Consider the following 15,866-nt stretch of genomic DNA (forward strand, 5'->3'; position numbering starts at 1 on the left):
CAATTTTTTACTTTCTCCATATCAATTCATCTGATAATTGTGAGTTTTCCTTGTCCTGTGGCTTTCCACAGAAATCCTGTGAGAGTAAATTAAGAGACACCAGCTAAGTATTTTGGGGAATCGCAGAGAAAACTGCTTTAGACCTATGAAGTGGTATGAAAATAACGATTTCTTTGTTCTGCATGAATTGTAGAAATTCTACAACCAGGTCTCCACCCCATTGCTCCGGAACGTCCAGTTCAACTACCCCCACACGTCAGTATCGGATGTCACTCAGAACAGTTTCCACAACTATTTCGGAGGCTCAGAGATTGTGGTGGCAGGAAAATTTGACCCTGAAAAAGCCGAGCAGTTACAAAGCATCATAACGGCAACCGCGGTACTTCTGTTTATCTGCTTACTTCTAAAAATACTAATCGGTGCCCTCGATACAGTCCATCTTGTATATTAATAGGCTGGTATTTTGCATTCCAAGAATCTGGAATAAAAGCAATGATAATAACTGCAAGGGAAGGCGTGTGAATATCTATGCCATTGTCCCCAAACTGTTCTGCAAGTCCTTACCTTTTCATCCCAAAGCCAATCCCAAACCTTGGATGTATATACGTACTTCCTGCTTTTGCATTCTTCCGAATTATTCTGCATTCCCCTTGAAGTTACGTCGTGCCCTGATTCATGCACAGTAGGTACGAAAAATGCGGGCTGATTAACTATAGCCCTGTCCCCCGGATGTTTTTCAACTGAATTTTCCATCATCCAGGCTAACACGGAATTAGTCTTGGAAACTCTGGCCGAAATGGACGACCTGGAGGAATTTCTATCAAAAGACAAACACGCAGATCCCGATTTCACCAAGAAATTGTGGGCCTATCTGACAATCAACCAACTTCTGGCTGAGCGGTAAGAAGAAAAGTGTGTATGTAACAGGGGTTCGCAGAAGTGAGACGTTTGCCTTGAATGTCTGGAGTGTCATACAAAAAGGATGTGGAACCCAGAAAGGCAGCAAGTGAATTCAGGATTTGCATTGTCAATTTTCACTGCTTTCCAAGCACTTTAGGTAAAGCTGAGTTCACTCTTTTAGTCTTTTGTATTGAGGTATACATAAAGCGTGTGAGGTGCATGAATTTTAAGACTACAGTTTGATAAATTCTTGTGTGTATCACCCACATAATCACCACCCAGATCATTAGAGAACACTTCTATCCTCAGCGAAGGGTCCCCGTTCTCCTTCCCACCGAACACCCACCCCACCTGCAGTGGATATCACTGTCACCATCAATTAGTTTCCTGTGACGAAATTTCATATTATGGCACAATCTGTATTCGTCCATTTCTGGCTTCTTTCGTCCAACATGATATCTGTGAGATCCATCCGTGTTGCCGGGAGTGTCGGTAGCTCATTTGCATTCACTTTTGAAAACCGTTTATTGCCCAAAGAGAAATTTACGGGGCTCCTGGCTGGCTCAGTCGGAAGAGCATGCGACTCTTGATCTCGGGGTTGTGAGTTCGAGCCCCACGTTGGGTATAGAGATTACAGAAGTAAATGAAGCTTAAAAAAATTATAAAAAGAAACAGAAATTTATGATTATCGTATCACATAAGGATGCGTGATGTAATGCTTATGTATTTCATCTCTGGCTTCTTAGCTGACCTGCACTTAAACTCTGCAATATAAAAACTAAACTTCTTTTATTTTCAATTTTTTTAATGCTTATTTATTTTCGAGAGAGAGAGAGGCGGGGAGAGACACAGAGTCCGAGCAGGGGAGGAGCAGAGAGGGAGGGATGCACAGAATCCGAAGCAGGCTCCAGGTTCTGAGCTGTCAGCACAGAGCCTGACATGGGGCTCGAACTCACGAACCGTGAGATCATGACCTGAGCCGAAGTCGGACGCTTACCCGACTGAGCCACCCAGGTGCCTGTAAAAACGACACTTTTCAGTAATGTTTAGTTCTTTGACCACATGCATCAGAATGACATGCAGGTGCTGAATAGGAGAATTATGATTCCTGAGACCAATTCCACATATTAGATCAGATTCCCAGGAAGCCGGAACAGAGTCACCTGAATTAGGTTGGGAAGAAATGAAACACAGTTGTAGGACTGTATTCGCAGAGAAAATCTGTGATGTCCATAGGATTACAAAACAGACATGGGGTTTGAAGTGAGCAACAAATAGCCCTGCCCCTTCCCAGAAGCATCCTGGGTGCATTCACAGCAAAACTACAGATACACAGCAAATGCTGAAGTGAAATATTGATTTAAAAAACAAAAAACGATAAAAAAAAACAATCCCTGTAAAACAGATCAGCAGTTTGCCAGGGACTGGGGGGGCAGGAAGGATGACCAGACAGGACGCAGGAGATTCTTAGGGCAGTGAAAGTGTTCTGTATGATACTGCATTGGTGAATACATGTCGTTATGCGTGCGTCCAAGCCAATAGAATGTCCACCACCAGGAATGCACCGTAATGTAAACCGTGGACTTTGGGCGATGACGATGTGTCCATGTCGGTTCATCAGTTGTAACAAATACGCCGCTCTGGTGGGGGATGTTGATAGTGGGGGACGCTGTGGTCTGCGGGCACAGGGAGAGTATGGGAAGTCTCTGTACTTTCGCCTTGATTTTGTTGTGAACCCCAAACTGCTCTGAAAAATAAAGTCTACTCAGAAAAAAGCAAGTCCTTAGGACGGCATGGCTAAATACGATACTAGCTTCATGGAGCCAGTTTGTCCTATTTTGCCGTGTGGTCCGAGGGTCCTGGTCGAGCCCAGAAGTGGGGGAGGGTCAGGGCGGGCAGGGGGTGGGGGGGGGGTGGAATCTTAACTCAGCCCTCATGTTCTCAAATGGGTCTATTTCCTAAATACAGAAGCCTGGCTCCCACAGCCGCTGCCAAAAGGAAAATCACAAAAACAATCCTGCAGATGTCTCTGGAACATCACATGGTGACCCCGCTCACCGCCATGGTGATTGAGAACGAGGCAGGGGATGAGCGTATGCTGGCGGACTCCCCCCCGCAAGATCATTCCTGCTGCTCAGGTCGGTGTTGCCTTCGGTGGGGGTGGACAAACGGGACGGGCCGGCTTCCTCACCCCGAGTCGGGGTTCTCCGGCCTCTGCCCATCTCCCCCCGCGGCCCACCTCTGGCTCCTAGGCCTGTGTCGCCGTGTGTCCGAGCTCTTCTGTCCGTTTCCTTGGGGATAGCTTATCGCTTTGGCCCTCGAATATTTTTGCTCCCTTAGCTCCCAAAGGAATGTTGAAGACCCCCGTGCCCTTGCACGCACGGTTTAAATGAACACGGCGCCGTTTTCCGCCGTGCTTAAATGGTTGCGATGAGTTTAATTTGGGGCACGCTGTAAATATCGGACTTTTCAAATAAAACTGTTGCATCACAGTTGTAGGTGTTTCCAGTGAATTGCAATAACTAGCTTGGTGCTCTCCATCATCCATTAAAAACATACATGAACGGGGGGGCGCCTGGGTGGCTCAGTCGGTTAAGCGTCCAACTCGTGATTTCGGCCCAGGTCATGATCTCATGGTTCAGGAGGTCGAGCCCTGCGTCGGTCTCCGTGCTGACAGCAAGGAGCCTGCTTGGGCTTCTCTCTCTCTCTCTCTCTCTCTCTCTCTCACTCTCTCTGTCTCTCTGTCACACACACACACAAATAAATAAATAAATAATACATGAACAAATTCTATTTTAATTGTTGGGAAGTCCATATTGTTCTTTTTTTCTAGTTGAACTTGTATTTCCATTCTACTTTCCTGGTAGAATTACGTCTCAGTGTAACATATTGTTATGCCAGAAAGTTTTTACTGATCCTTCTGCTCTGCTGCAAGAAAAAGTGTTTACAGATTTAAATTTTTTTCAATTGCTTGTGAAACTATACGATTCTGAGTGTTCACAGTTTTCTTCTAGATTGAGCTTTATGACAACTACTACAAGTAGAAAACTGGTCAAAACGATATGCCTATATTATGAAGTTTGATATCCATTAGTCAAATTTTATTAGAAATCATCTCTTCATGGGGAAAAAAAATGTGGCTGTGTTTTCAAGTATCTATGGATAAACACTATTAATAGATTGAAAGAGATCAGATTCAGGGTCAGTTCTACTTTAAAAAAATTTTTTGGGAGCACCTGGCTGGCTGAGTCGGTGGAGCATGTGACTCTTGGTTTTTGGGGTTGTGAGTTTGAGCCCCATGTTGAGTGTAGAGATTACTTAAAAATGAAATCTTTAAAAAGCATTTGTATAGGCCCAAGTCCTGATAAGTCTTATGGACATAGGTAAGTAGATAGGAATGGAATGAACTTTTCACAGCGATTGTCACACCAGCTTTATCACAGTGGTCCAGAGTTCAAGGAACTCTTACTTCTTTTTTTTTTTTTAAGTTTATGTATTCAATTTGAAAGAGAGAGAGAGCAAGAGTTGGGGAGGGGCAGAGAGAGAGAATCCCAAGTGGCCTCCGTGCTATCCGCGCAGGGCTCGACGTGGGGCTCGAACTCACGAACTGTGAGATCGTGACCTGAGCCGAAATCGGGAGTCAGACGCTTAACTGACTGAGCCACCCAGCCGTCCTGGAACTCTTACTTCTGACAACCCGTTACAAGAGCCTGGGGCCCCACAGCTAAATTTATCTAGGGGGAAGCTTGCCCTAGACACATGGGCATTTGTAAGTGATTCTGTATCACCTAGATAAAATGCTTAGGCGGACTGCCATTTGTCTCTCAAAGACAGGAGGACTGCCTATATATCAGAGAGCAAAATGAATTTTTGGTAACCAGTAGGGGAAACTAGTTGGTGGAGAAACCAAATTGTTTAGACTGCTGTTTGGTGAGGAGACAGATCCAGGCCGAGGCCGACTGTCACCCTGAACTTCACCAGGGGCTGGCCCGGACGTCATCCCCCTGACCTATGCTGAAGACACGGGGCACTTCTCCAGACTCTATGGGGCAGTTCCCACAGCCCCAGGTTCTGCAGAGAACCCTATAGCGGGCCCACACGGCATAAAGACAGGAGGAGCTAGAAACGAGAAAATTCTGAGATCAAATTAATGGGAGAAAAGCTTAGCTGAGAATCTCTGGGATCTACATAAAACAGATTCTTGAAGTCGTAAGGAATCTCTATGGAAAATAAGCCTGAGAAACTAATGCATCCGGGTTGTTCTACGCAGGTGCCCTGTATTACGGCAGCAAAGTCGCTCCGAGTTCAGTCCCATCTTGGGTCAACCCTTCCCCAACGCCAGTGATCCCGATGCCTGTGCTGGGGGCTCAGGTCCTCGAGGCAACTCCTCCTCCACATGTGATGAGAGGTAAGAGACGGTCAACCCCACTTCCACGTCCTGGCTCCCGGTGGGATCCCAGTCCCGTGGGGCATCCTTACACAGCTAGGCTGTCGACTACATGTGAAACCGTCGTCAAGGGCTAGCCAGAAAACAAATGTTCTTATTAAATATTAGAAGCTATACATTTTACAATAAAAAATACTTTAATGGGGGCACCTGGATGGCCCAGTCGGTTAAGCGTCCAACTTCGGCTCAGGTCACGATCTCGCGGATCACGAGTTCAAGCCCCGCGTGGGGCTCTGTGCTGACAGCTCGGAGCCTGGAGCCTGCCTCGGATTCTGGGTCTCCCTCTCTCTCTCTGCTCCTAACCCTCACCCTCACCTAGCTTGCACCCTGTCTCTCTCTCTCTCTCTCTCTCTCTCAAAAATAAGTGAGCATTTTTTTAAAAAAATTAAAAGAAAACCACTTTAATGTTGTTTCCTGCACAGCCACATGCTATTTTGTGGGGTTGTTTATCGGTTTGTTTGTTTTCAATAGCGCATTTGAAAAATCCTCGTTTAGCTCCGTCCTAAAAACCCTTTCCACAAATGACTTCCCTGGGAGGTACGGGTGGCAGGCGGGATCATCCAAGGGAAGACTGCTTCCTTGTGCGACAGTTCTGACAGCTGCTTCCTTGTACAGATTGCCGTCTCTCCTCGTCATCAACCTCCCCAGTATCCTTTCCCAACCAGTGAGAGAGAGGCAGGAGCTTCTGGGGGCCAGGGGAGGAGAGTGTCTCCTCTCCCCTTCCTGGTCCGGTATGGCCACCTTTCCTGGAGCGAGATGACAGCCGTCTAGCGATTAGCGGGCCCCGCGTCGAAAGCCTGTGTGAGCTCTACTTTCCTTTCTTTCTTATTAGAAAGGAGCACATTTCACCATTCAGGGGGAGCGAGCGCGTCCCTCTCCCTGTTGGAAGTATGAGCTTGATTCGGGTTGTTTGAAATTTCAGTAACTCCTGGTGTTTCCAGAAGCGTGCAGCTTTTTGGGACTGCCGGGCACACAGACTTTTCCAGCAAGAACATTTCTCACCCTCAGAACCGATTTCTCAAGACTGTATACCCGCCATCCACCAAGCACTGCATTATATAACAGAGAAAACGTAGTGAGGACTTCAAATCGACTTAAAAAATTTTTTTAAACGTTTATTCATTTAAAAAAAATTTTTTTAATGTTTATTTTTGACAGGGAGACAGACAGAACTTGAGCAGGGATGGGGCAGGGAGAGAGGGAGACACAGAATCCGAAGCAGGGTCCAGGCTCTGAGCTGTTAGCACAGAGCCCCACGCAGGGCTCGAACCCACGAGCTGAGAGATCATGACCTGAGCCGAAGTCGGACGCTTAACCGACTGAGCCACCCAGGCGCCTCTCAGATCAATTTTTAAAGCGAGCGCAGCTCTCCCCTCTGGCTTGTCTCTAAAATTGTTACTTGTGGGCCAGGAGGGATTTGCTTCTTCAGCCTTCCATGGGTGGCAATGCTTCGTAGAGCGGCCCCTCCACTCTCCCACCTGAGCGTGTCCAACGACGGAGCTTAACGAAGGACCCCGCATTGGACTTCCAGCCAGTAGTGGCAATTTTACAACGCATCCACGTGGGGACGGGGCTGGGTGGCTCTCAGAGCAAGGGACAAGGTCACTGACAGGGGCGTGAGCCTCTTCCACTGCTGCTTCGCAAAACAAAGCTTCTGTCGAAACGTGTAGAGATAAAGCTAACTTAGTTTTCAATGTCCGTTCCAGTTAGAATGCAGGGCTACCTCTGAGTTCACGGCCTGCTGGATGAGGCAGGAAAGGGGACCGGGTCTGCGGTCAAACTCTGCCCACGGGACCGTGCGCCAGACTCTGAAACCTCTCTGGGTCTCAGTGAGCCCGCCTGTAAAATGGGGATGAGGAAAAAACTACACGGTGGTTACTATGGACTCAGTCCCTGGTTCCCAGCAGAAGTTCGTAAACCCTAGGTCGTCAGGACTCTGTGAACTCAGTCGTGGGAGTCCTGGGACCAGCCTAAATATGATGCCTCGTGTCTGCCGTCTAGAATTCTATCAACTCAGCGTGGCGGCTCTGATGTGCGGTCATTACCAGAAGGTCTGATTAGCGGGATTCGTGGGCTTTGGCAAAATCAATCATTATCTTCAACAAAAGCAATTCCCTTCAGTAGACATTTCAAAACACTGGATTTGTGTAAAGGACGAGCTATCGTGATAAAATGATTTTTGCTTAATTGAAGAAAGGGAGTCGAGAGCCTTTGCTCTGTGTTTTAATGATGCCCTCTAGTGCCCCGCTCAGCACCAAATCGATTAACCAAGTATTTATTGATCACGGAGCAGGAGCTTGGTGGGGGGTGCAAAGAAATACAAGATTGTATTCGTGTCCTGGATTGGTTTCTCCTCCATTTCATGTCCCAAGTCACACACTTGAGAACGAACGAGCGTATCCGAGCGCGTGGGAGAACGGGCTTGCCCTTTGGTCCTCGCTCTGCCACTTACTGACTCTGTAATGTGACCTCGGGGCAGGTCACCTGTCCCCTGCAAGGCTACAGGGAAAATCAGTTGAGTTAATGTTTTGCAAAGGACTTTGCGATCACGTCTAGAAAACAGCAACCCCTCGGTGGATGGAAGGCCGCCGTTCCAGTTTTATTCTGGAAAACACAACCACTGCAGTTCTTACGGCTCACTCCGTTACCAGATCCTGTGGACGCTGCCACGCATCCCCGGACTCTCCCTCCCGTGCGGGTCCCATTTCCCATCGGAGTTCGTGAATTTACCATCCCTCGCCCGGCCTGCTGCCACATTAGCTGCCAACTGACTTTCCTTTGTCCGCTTCTCAATACTTAATTTATATACTGTGACATGTTATATCCCTAAAATCAAATCTTTGCCACATGTACTCTCAAAAACTTCGAATGGCTCCCCAACTTACAGGTCCATTCTTCCGTCTCTATGACCCCCATTTCTAGTCTTATCTTTTTCTACATTTTCAAGAACCCATCCTTGTAGTCACTTGTACACAAATCATCAACTGTTATACCTCCAGGCTGGGCCTCATTCTGTGCACTCAGAACAAAATCTGTCTCCTATGTCTTTTTTCCTTCCCCTCCTCTCCTATCTTCAAGGCTTGGTGCGAACTCCTTCGCAAGGCCCTTCTCAATGCGAACTCCTTCGCAAGGCCCTTGGGGTTCGTCTAGCCAGGTGGGGTTCAACTAGCCAGGTGGGGTTCGTCACCCTTTCATCTTTACCCCCAGACCATTGGGCTTGTGACATTTTTGTGCCTTTTATTTTATTCTCTCTTACCTCAGTGGTTGTGTCTGTCTCTGTGAAAGAAAACCCGTTAAAGAAAAAAATTATTCGTGACATTTGTTAGAGTGCGCATGGTCAGGAAGACTTTATTCAGGGGCGGGGGGCTGTCGTGATGGGTGCGAGGACCCCCGCAATGGGGTCTAGTTAGGCGGGAAAGATTGGGCTCAGCTCCAAGTACGGCATGGGAAAGTCGGAGTTTGTAGACAAAAACAGGGTGGGGGCGGTGGGTGGAAAATCACCAAGAGGAAACATCAGGAGTAAAGGGGATTCCGACCAAACCAGCCAAATAGGAATCTTGTGGAAGGCGGCCAGGTGATCAGACATCACCTGGAGGATGGTGGGGGATGAGAAACCTGGTTAGATATCAAGGGTGATCATTATGGAGGACGGGGATTCTAGCTAAACTAATGTAGTAAGATTCCTGCTAAAAAACGACAATGCAGAGACAGACATGTATGTGAGTCCAAAAGTTGAGGCGTCGTTGAAAGAGTCGGGGGAGCCTAAGTGAAGTTTGGTCAATGAGAGAATCCTGGTGACTCTTTCATGAAGTTGTGCCTTTCTTGGAGGTATTGTAGACAAGACCATGATTTGTTTATAGCTACACCAAACAATGCCTAATTCAGTGCTTTGGTCATAGTTTGCTTTTTTTTTTTTCTTCCTCGCCAAATATTTGTTGAATGATTAAACAAACAAACAAACAAATAAGAAAGATCAGCCAGAATAAGTTGTCCAGTAACAAGGGAGTTCTTTCTTGAGAGTAGCATCATGCTTCATTGCTCGTAGAATTGATTAATATCAATCTGTATGCCAACAAATAATATTGTCTCCTTTATTTTTATGTACTGCATATGGTTACTTAAAACAACACTCACTGTGTGTATATACACATACATAGTATATACATGTATGGTGTATATGTATGTTACATATATATATATATACGTATACATGTATATATAGTGTTTATGTGTGTGTTTCTCATGCTTTGTGTGTTTCTTGGGTTTTTTTTGTTTTTTTTTTTTATCTCTGGCCTGATAGCTTCAGAACAAGTATACACCATATTTGTACAATCACTTAAAACTCTGAGAGGCTCCATGGGGAAGGGACAATGGGTTTGGACCACTGGGCCCCCAGTGCCTAGAACAGAACCCAGCAAATAGTAGAAGCACCGTAAATATTTGTTCCTGTTAAATTAAAGATGTTCAGGAATAAAGTCCTGCTCAAAGTCATCTTCCTTTCTATGATTTTGTTTGATCTCATTTTCTCTGTTTATTTTCCAGTTGAAAACGACCCACACTTCATCATTTACCTACCGAAAAATGAAAAGAATGTTTGTTTCAATATTGACTCAGAACCAGGAAAAATCCTCAACCTTGTTTCTGATCCAGAATTAGGTAAAGTAAAAAGATACTACACCCGAACGAAACAATGGGATCATTACCATGCTTCGCTGTCGCTCCCTGGGATTTCTTTCTTTCTTAACTGAATCGAAGTCCCGTACTTTGTAAACCCTGATAATTAGAAATAAATTATAAATATATGCCTAAGTGAACTACAATCGCCAAAAACCTGAGTGTAAACTGGCAGATCTTACTATAATATAATTAATTTAAACTGCCGTCACACATGGTAATAAGGTGAGCGTTGCATAGGAAGAAATGTCAAATCCTGAAGCAAAATGGCTCACGGAGGGGGAAAAAAACCAAACAAACGTGTGTTTTTCCATAGGGATTTTGGTCAATGGGCAGCTCACTGGTGCCAAGAAGCCCAAGAATGAAAAACTCAGAACCTATTTCGGAAAACTGGGGTTTTACTTCCAAAGTGAAGACATGAAAATAGAAATCAGCACCGAGACCATCACCCTGAGCCGGGGCTCCCGTACGTCCATCCTGTCCTGGTCGGACACTGCTCGCGTCATTAATCGGAGGCAAGTGTTATCACGTCGGGATTCAGGCCCGCCCTCCACACGACTACGTACATAAATCCAGAGATCCGTGATATAAACTAGAACTTAACATTGTCATTTTAAATATGAAGACGCGCGCTTCAGAAAGGCTTTTGTTACCTACTCCCCCGTTCCTGGCAACAGGGTCCACATCTTTTGGTCACTGCGTGTCTCAGTGCCAGCCTACGGCCAGGCATGTCGTAGGAACGCAGTAAATCCGTGTCAGAAAAGTGAATGAATCCATCAAAACTCCACGGCCGACTCCGTGTCAGACTGTGCCCAGAAACACAATGATTGTATCTTAGGAGTAATATTTTCCCATTATTATCTGTTAATTGTTTTAATTTTAATTTTAGAGAGAGCATGAGCAGGAGGACGGCAGAGAGAGAGACAGAGAGAGAGAGAATCTTAAGCAGGCCCCACGCTCAGTGGGGAGTCCAACGCAGGGCTTGATCTCACCCCACTGGGATCATGACCTGAGCCAAAATCAAGAGTCGGATGCTCAACCAACTGAGCCTCCCAGGCACCCCCCTGCTAATTGTTTTCATACAAACATATAAATTGACAGAATTCCAGAGCCGGGAGTGAAAACAACATTCTGTGGCAAAAATGTTGTGACGGACTTAGACCACTAGTGAGATTGTCCAGGGAGGGGTGGCCAGCTCGTGTCCGGGGTGGGAGGAATGGCGTCCTGAACAGTTGTTCTAGAAATGTTGACTCCATTTTGGCTTTCACACCAGGGTGCTTGTCTCTGTGAAGAAAGAGCAAACTGTGACCGTCACCCTGAATAAAGACGTGTCCTTCTCTGTTTTACTCCATCGGGTTTGGAAGAAGCATCCGATCAACGTAGACTTTCTGGGGATCTACGTTCCCCCCACAAACAAGTTTTCACCTAAAGCACATGGACTAATAGGTATGTGTCCATCGACCGTCAGGCAAAGTGGGGGGCCCCCTCTTGGTCTCGAGCAACTTTGGAGGTTAGAACTCGGACAGTAACAGGTGTGGACCCAAAGACGGGTTAGAGCCATACTCTGTGCCCAGGGCTTGATCTGTAGAGGTGACTGAGCGAGGACGCAAAGGGGCCGATGCCATCGATGGAAACGTTTACCATCGCTCCCGGTCTCCCCCTGGAAACGAGAGGCAGGGCTCGCCTCGCAGGGCCGCAGAGGAAGGCCAAGTTCTCATCAGGGAGCTAACGCGCAGGGCAAGGCCAGAGCCTCTGTGGTGTTTCTGTGCAAAGATAAGACAGAGGAGGGGAGTTCTGGGCTGGCTAGCTTGAGTAATGTAGGTGGGCTTTGGGGTCCAGGGTGGTCTCTACTTACCTGGCACCTGGGCCTGGAATGATTCCATCTGGGCTGTGCAGGCCAGCTAGCGGAGGTCTAGCTCTGGGTGGTTAGCTTGCACACGGCAGGCATGCTCCTGTCTGAGTCCTTTGCTGTCTTTCAGAATTGGGTAGGGAGGGGGCAGTCTCTCCCAGCCGGTCAGGGTTTTAAGATGTCAAATCATAATATACAGAAAGTAACAAACACGATTAATACAACCCTACGTTGCAGGGCAGGGTGACTGGGTCGTGCTACAGCCGAGACCATTTGCTGGTGCGGGTAATCCCAGACCCGGGATTTCATCATCACTAACCGGGAAAGTTAGAGAAACGTTTTCAATTTTTAAATTATACATTGAAGATTTTTTTTTTTTTGTAACTGAAGAGAGGTGAACTTTTTTTTTTTTAATGTCTTTTTATTTTGAGAGAGAGAGAGAGCACGTGTGTGAGTTGGGGAGGGACAGAGAGAGAGGGAGAGAGAGAATTGCAAGCAGGCCCGTGTTATCAGCGCAAAGCCTGATGCAGGGCTTGATCTTACAAACCATGAGATCATGACGTGAGCTGAAATCGGTTGGCTTAACCGAACTGAGCCACCCAGGCACCCCAACCTTCTAAGGAACGGTTCGGTTGAAGCATGTGACTATGACATCACAAACCTTGTTTCTACGATCTGAGCTGTGCCCACAGGTGCTCACCCGCACCCCTAGCCACAGGGCGTTCCACTCCACTTCTCGCCCAGTGGGTCAGCCTCGTGTGACCGTGGGGTGAGCAGCCTGCTTTGCTCTTGGGAACGACCCATCCCTCCCATCGCTCTGCCTTTTCCCTCTCGGTATGTCTTTCGGCCCCAGAAATTCTAGAGGGAGACCAAAGTGCAGTTTGGATCCGATGATGATGAGGCTGTTGTTTTTGTTTACGTGGGTTCCACGTAAATCAGTCTGGACTTTGTGTCACCAGGCCAGTTCATGCATGAGCCAAAGATCCGGATCTTCAATGAGCGACCGGGGAAGGACCCCGAGAAGCCAGAGGCGAGCATGGAAGTGAAGGGACACAGGTTGATCGTCACCAGGTAGGCCTCGGATGCATATAGCAGCGACCCAGAGCGCTCCTACCGGGGTTAGAACAGAAATGAGCAAAGCAAGAAAAGCTATTTCAAGCGTTACTTATGTCCGACGAAACAGTTCATCAGGGAGAAACACACACGACATCTGTATAAGGCCGCTGCAGGGACGCCAGCCTAACTGCAAATAGGGACCAGGTAGATAAGGAGGTGCCATAAAATGCCAAGAGAAATGAAGCCATTGGTCTCATCCTCTGCATTACAAGCCCTATGGTCACCAGTTGGCTTACTGAAAAAGCTGATCAAAGAAGGAAATCATAAAAATGCCTGTGAACCACAGTGCTAGAGAATATATATATTTTTTATTTTTTCTTTTTTTTTTTTTTTTTTTTTTGAGATACAGAGAGAACCTGAGTAGGGGAGAGGGACGGAGGGAGAGAGAAAATCTTAAGCAGACTCCATGCTCCGTGCAGAGCTGAATGCAGGGCTCGATCCCACGACCCTGGGATGATGACCTGAGCCAAAACCAAGAGTCGGACGCTCAACCAACTGAGCCTCCAAGGACTCCCTGAATGTATAATTTTATATAAAACTGCAGCCTTCTTCTTGAGTATGAATCTACCAAATGCATTTTTGTGTAGCTTTTCTGACACAAACCATCTCCGCATGCTTTGTTCAAAGTGAGGATTCTATACTTGGAAAGCATCGTGAGTGTTTACATTCTTCTCAATCTTTTAAATTTCTCCCAGTCCGTTACAGCAGTCTCCTCTGTGCCTGTCTGATATCATTTTAAAGCAGGTTTTTTGTGGATTTTTTTTTTTGCCTTTTTTTTAATTATTTTTTTTTACAAAGCAATCAACGTTGCTTTATAAGAAATGACTTTCTTTGCCCGCAAATGTCCTTGGCTTCCACATCAGTAAGTGATGACACTGCAGTAATAATTAAGCCATACATACCACCACAAAAATAGATTTTTGAAGTAAAACGACGAGCTCTTGGTGTGTGTACCACTCACCCGGGTTCGGCTCACTGGAGACCAGTGAGTGACCCGTGGGCGTCGGTGAGCATGTTTGATAAGGAAATGGCGAGCACAGTAATAAGAGTAAAATAAGTTATCTAGGTCGGTAAACGCACACCTGCTATACTCTAATGGCAAACGTAACTGTCAGGCCTCCAGTTCTTCTGTTGGAAGCACCTCGAAATACATAACTGAGACTGAGTTGACGGGGGCTTCAGGGTGGACGGGGTCGTGCGCTTTCATCCGTATTTTAAAGCTCACTAGCGACCATAGGCCACACAGCTTTTTAAATCATCGGCTTCTTTGTCCTGTAAGTGGGAGCATGGATTTCTCAGAAACAGCTGGCATCACCCTTAGATAGAACACTCACCCTCCCAGTGAAGATTCATTCAGCAGAGGACACGTGAGGTGAGCCCACAGCGGCTCAGCATTTGGTTCCCGCTTTCTTTCCACTGGGACGTTAACTTGCATTCTTTCCCGTGCCGGAAAAGTCTACATATTGGTCAGTCTCCAAAGGGTTATTTGAATTATCTAAGGATGCAGTGCTTATTCTCTGTCCTTCCAACACCAAGCTCGAGAGAATGTTCTGTACAGCTTGGGGAGTGGGGGTAGGTGGGCGTGAGCAGATACGGCACCAGGAGGGGCATGATGAACAGCAAATAAGCTTTGCAGATACGCAAGCTGGCCAAGTCTAACCATACTCACCATTTTCCCCGCAGAGGCCTACAGAAGGACTATCGAACAGATCGAGTGTTCGGAACAGAGGTTTCCTGTTGGTTCGTGCATAACAGCGGGAAAGGTTTCATCGACGGACATTACAAGGATTACTTTGTGCCTCAGCTTTATAGCTTTCTCCAAAGGCCTTAAAGATGTGTGGCTTTGGAAATGATACGTATATACGGCCCTTCCCTGCCCCCTTTCCAGTAACCAGATGTCATAGTGGTTTAGAAAACCTGTGAATACAGCCGAAGAAAATAAATACTTTGCAAAGAAGATTCAGGATTTTGTCGAGTTTTCAGATGTTAAGACGCGTTAATCAGGGTCATGCAAAGGAAAAGCTGCTTTGGCCACTCGCGCTGGCATCCAGACGGAGCCCTCAACTTGGCATTTGCTGTGATGATTTCATTATTCTCGAGGGTCTGGTCTTCAGCCCTGTAGGCTGAGTATATTTTGATGCTATCAGGTACGTGGGATGTTCAATTATGAGAAGGTTATTTAGCGAACATCAAGTAAGAACAGGGTAAGTTGCTTGATCTTGATTGTTTTGTGGCGGCAAAAGCCGTCACCAGTTGCTGGGATAGGCTTGCCAAGGTCCCTGCGATGGCCCAGTGTGGTTGGCCAACATTTCCTCCACAGTGTTGGCCTCAGAAATCCTTTTTAGTCCGTGCAGACTGTGTAAGTCAGGGTGCTCTAGAGAAACAGAACTATGCATATATATATGGGGGGGGTGATTTATACAATAATTTGTTCACATCATTATAAAGAATGGTAGTTTCAAACCTGCAGGATGGGCTGACTGATGGCGCAGGAGATCTGGGGGAAGTCGGTTTTTGTTTGAAGGCCATGAGGCAGGAAAAATCCATGCTGCCGATGAAATCCAAAGGCAGGCAGCTAGAGAATTCCCTCTTACGGGGGGGGGGGGGGGGTGTCATCCTTTTTGTTGTACTCAGGCCTTCAACTGGTTGGATGAGGCCCACTTAGGGAAGCCCACCTGTTTTACTCAGGCTATGACTTAAATGTAAATTTCATCCAAAACCAGCTTCGTAGAAACACCCCAGATTGTGTCTGACTAACTCTTTGGGTACCCCATGGCCCGGCCAAGTTGACACCTATAATAAACCATGACAAGGCCTTAGTTCACTACCCTGTTTCTGTTCTCAAAGCTATCCTCCAGATAAGATATGATACAAATGGGT

At 46.7% G+C, this 15,866-nt stretch overlaps 2 protein-coding genes across 3 annotated transcripts in view; one reads left to right on the forward strand and one right to left on the reverse strand.

Moving 5' to 3' along the window:
* Window positions 1-14,949, forward strand: part of ITIH2 (inter-alpha-trypsin inhibitor heavy chain 2) — a 36,844-nt gene extending 21,895 nt beyond the window's left edge. Inside the window, exons 13-21 of the mRNA XM_030321123.1 lie at window positions 194-379; window positions 761-900; window positions 2,869-3,038; window positions 5,171-5,308; window positions 9,890-10,003; window positions 10,338-10,536; window positions 11,295-11,467; window positions 12,830-12,941; window positions 14,670-14,949. Coding sequence (XP_030176983.1) covers window positions 194-379; window positions 761-900; window positions 2,869-3,038; window positions 5,171-5,308; window positions 9,890-10,003; window positions 10,338-10,536; window positions 11,295-11,467; window positions 12,830-12,941; window positions 14,670-14,817 — 1,380 coding nt within the window. The 3' untranslated portion in view covers window positions 14,818-14,949. The remainder of the gene's footprint in view (window positions 1-193; window positions 380-760; window positions 901-2,868; window positions 3,039-5,170; window positions 5,309-9,889; window positions 10,004-10,337; window positions 10,537-11,294; window positions 11,468-12,829; window positions 12,942-14,669) is intronic.
* The window catches only part of KIN (Kin17 DNA and RNA binding protein), a 46,389-nt gene continuing 42,952 nt past the window's right edge, over window positions 12,430-15,866 (reverse strand). Inside the window, exon 15 of one of the 2 annotated variants that reach the window (XR_004343831.1) lies at window positions 12,430-12,980. The gene's annotated coding sequence lies outside the window, so the exon portion shown is untranslated. Of the gene's footprint in view, window positions 12,981-13,503; window positions 15,127-15,866 lie in introns of those variants that run through there. The other variant, XR_004343832.1, reaches the window with a different exon arrangement.

The sequence above is a fragment of the Lynx canadensis genome, chromosome B4 (assembly GCF_007474595.2).
Source record: "Lynx canadensis isolate LIC74 chromosome B4, mLynCan4.pri.v2, whole genome shotgun sequence".
Taxonomy (NCBI): domain Eukaryota; kingdom Metazoa; phylum Chordata; class Mammalia; order Carnivora; family Felidae; genus Lynx; species Lynx canadensis.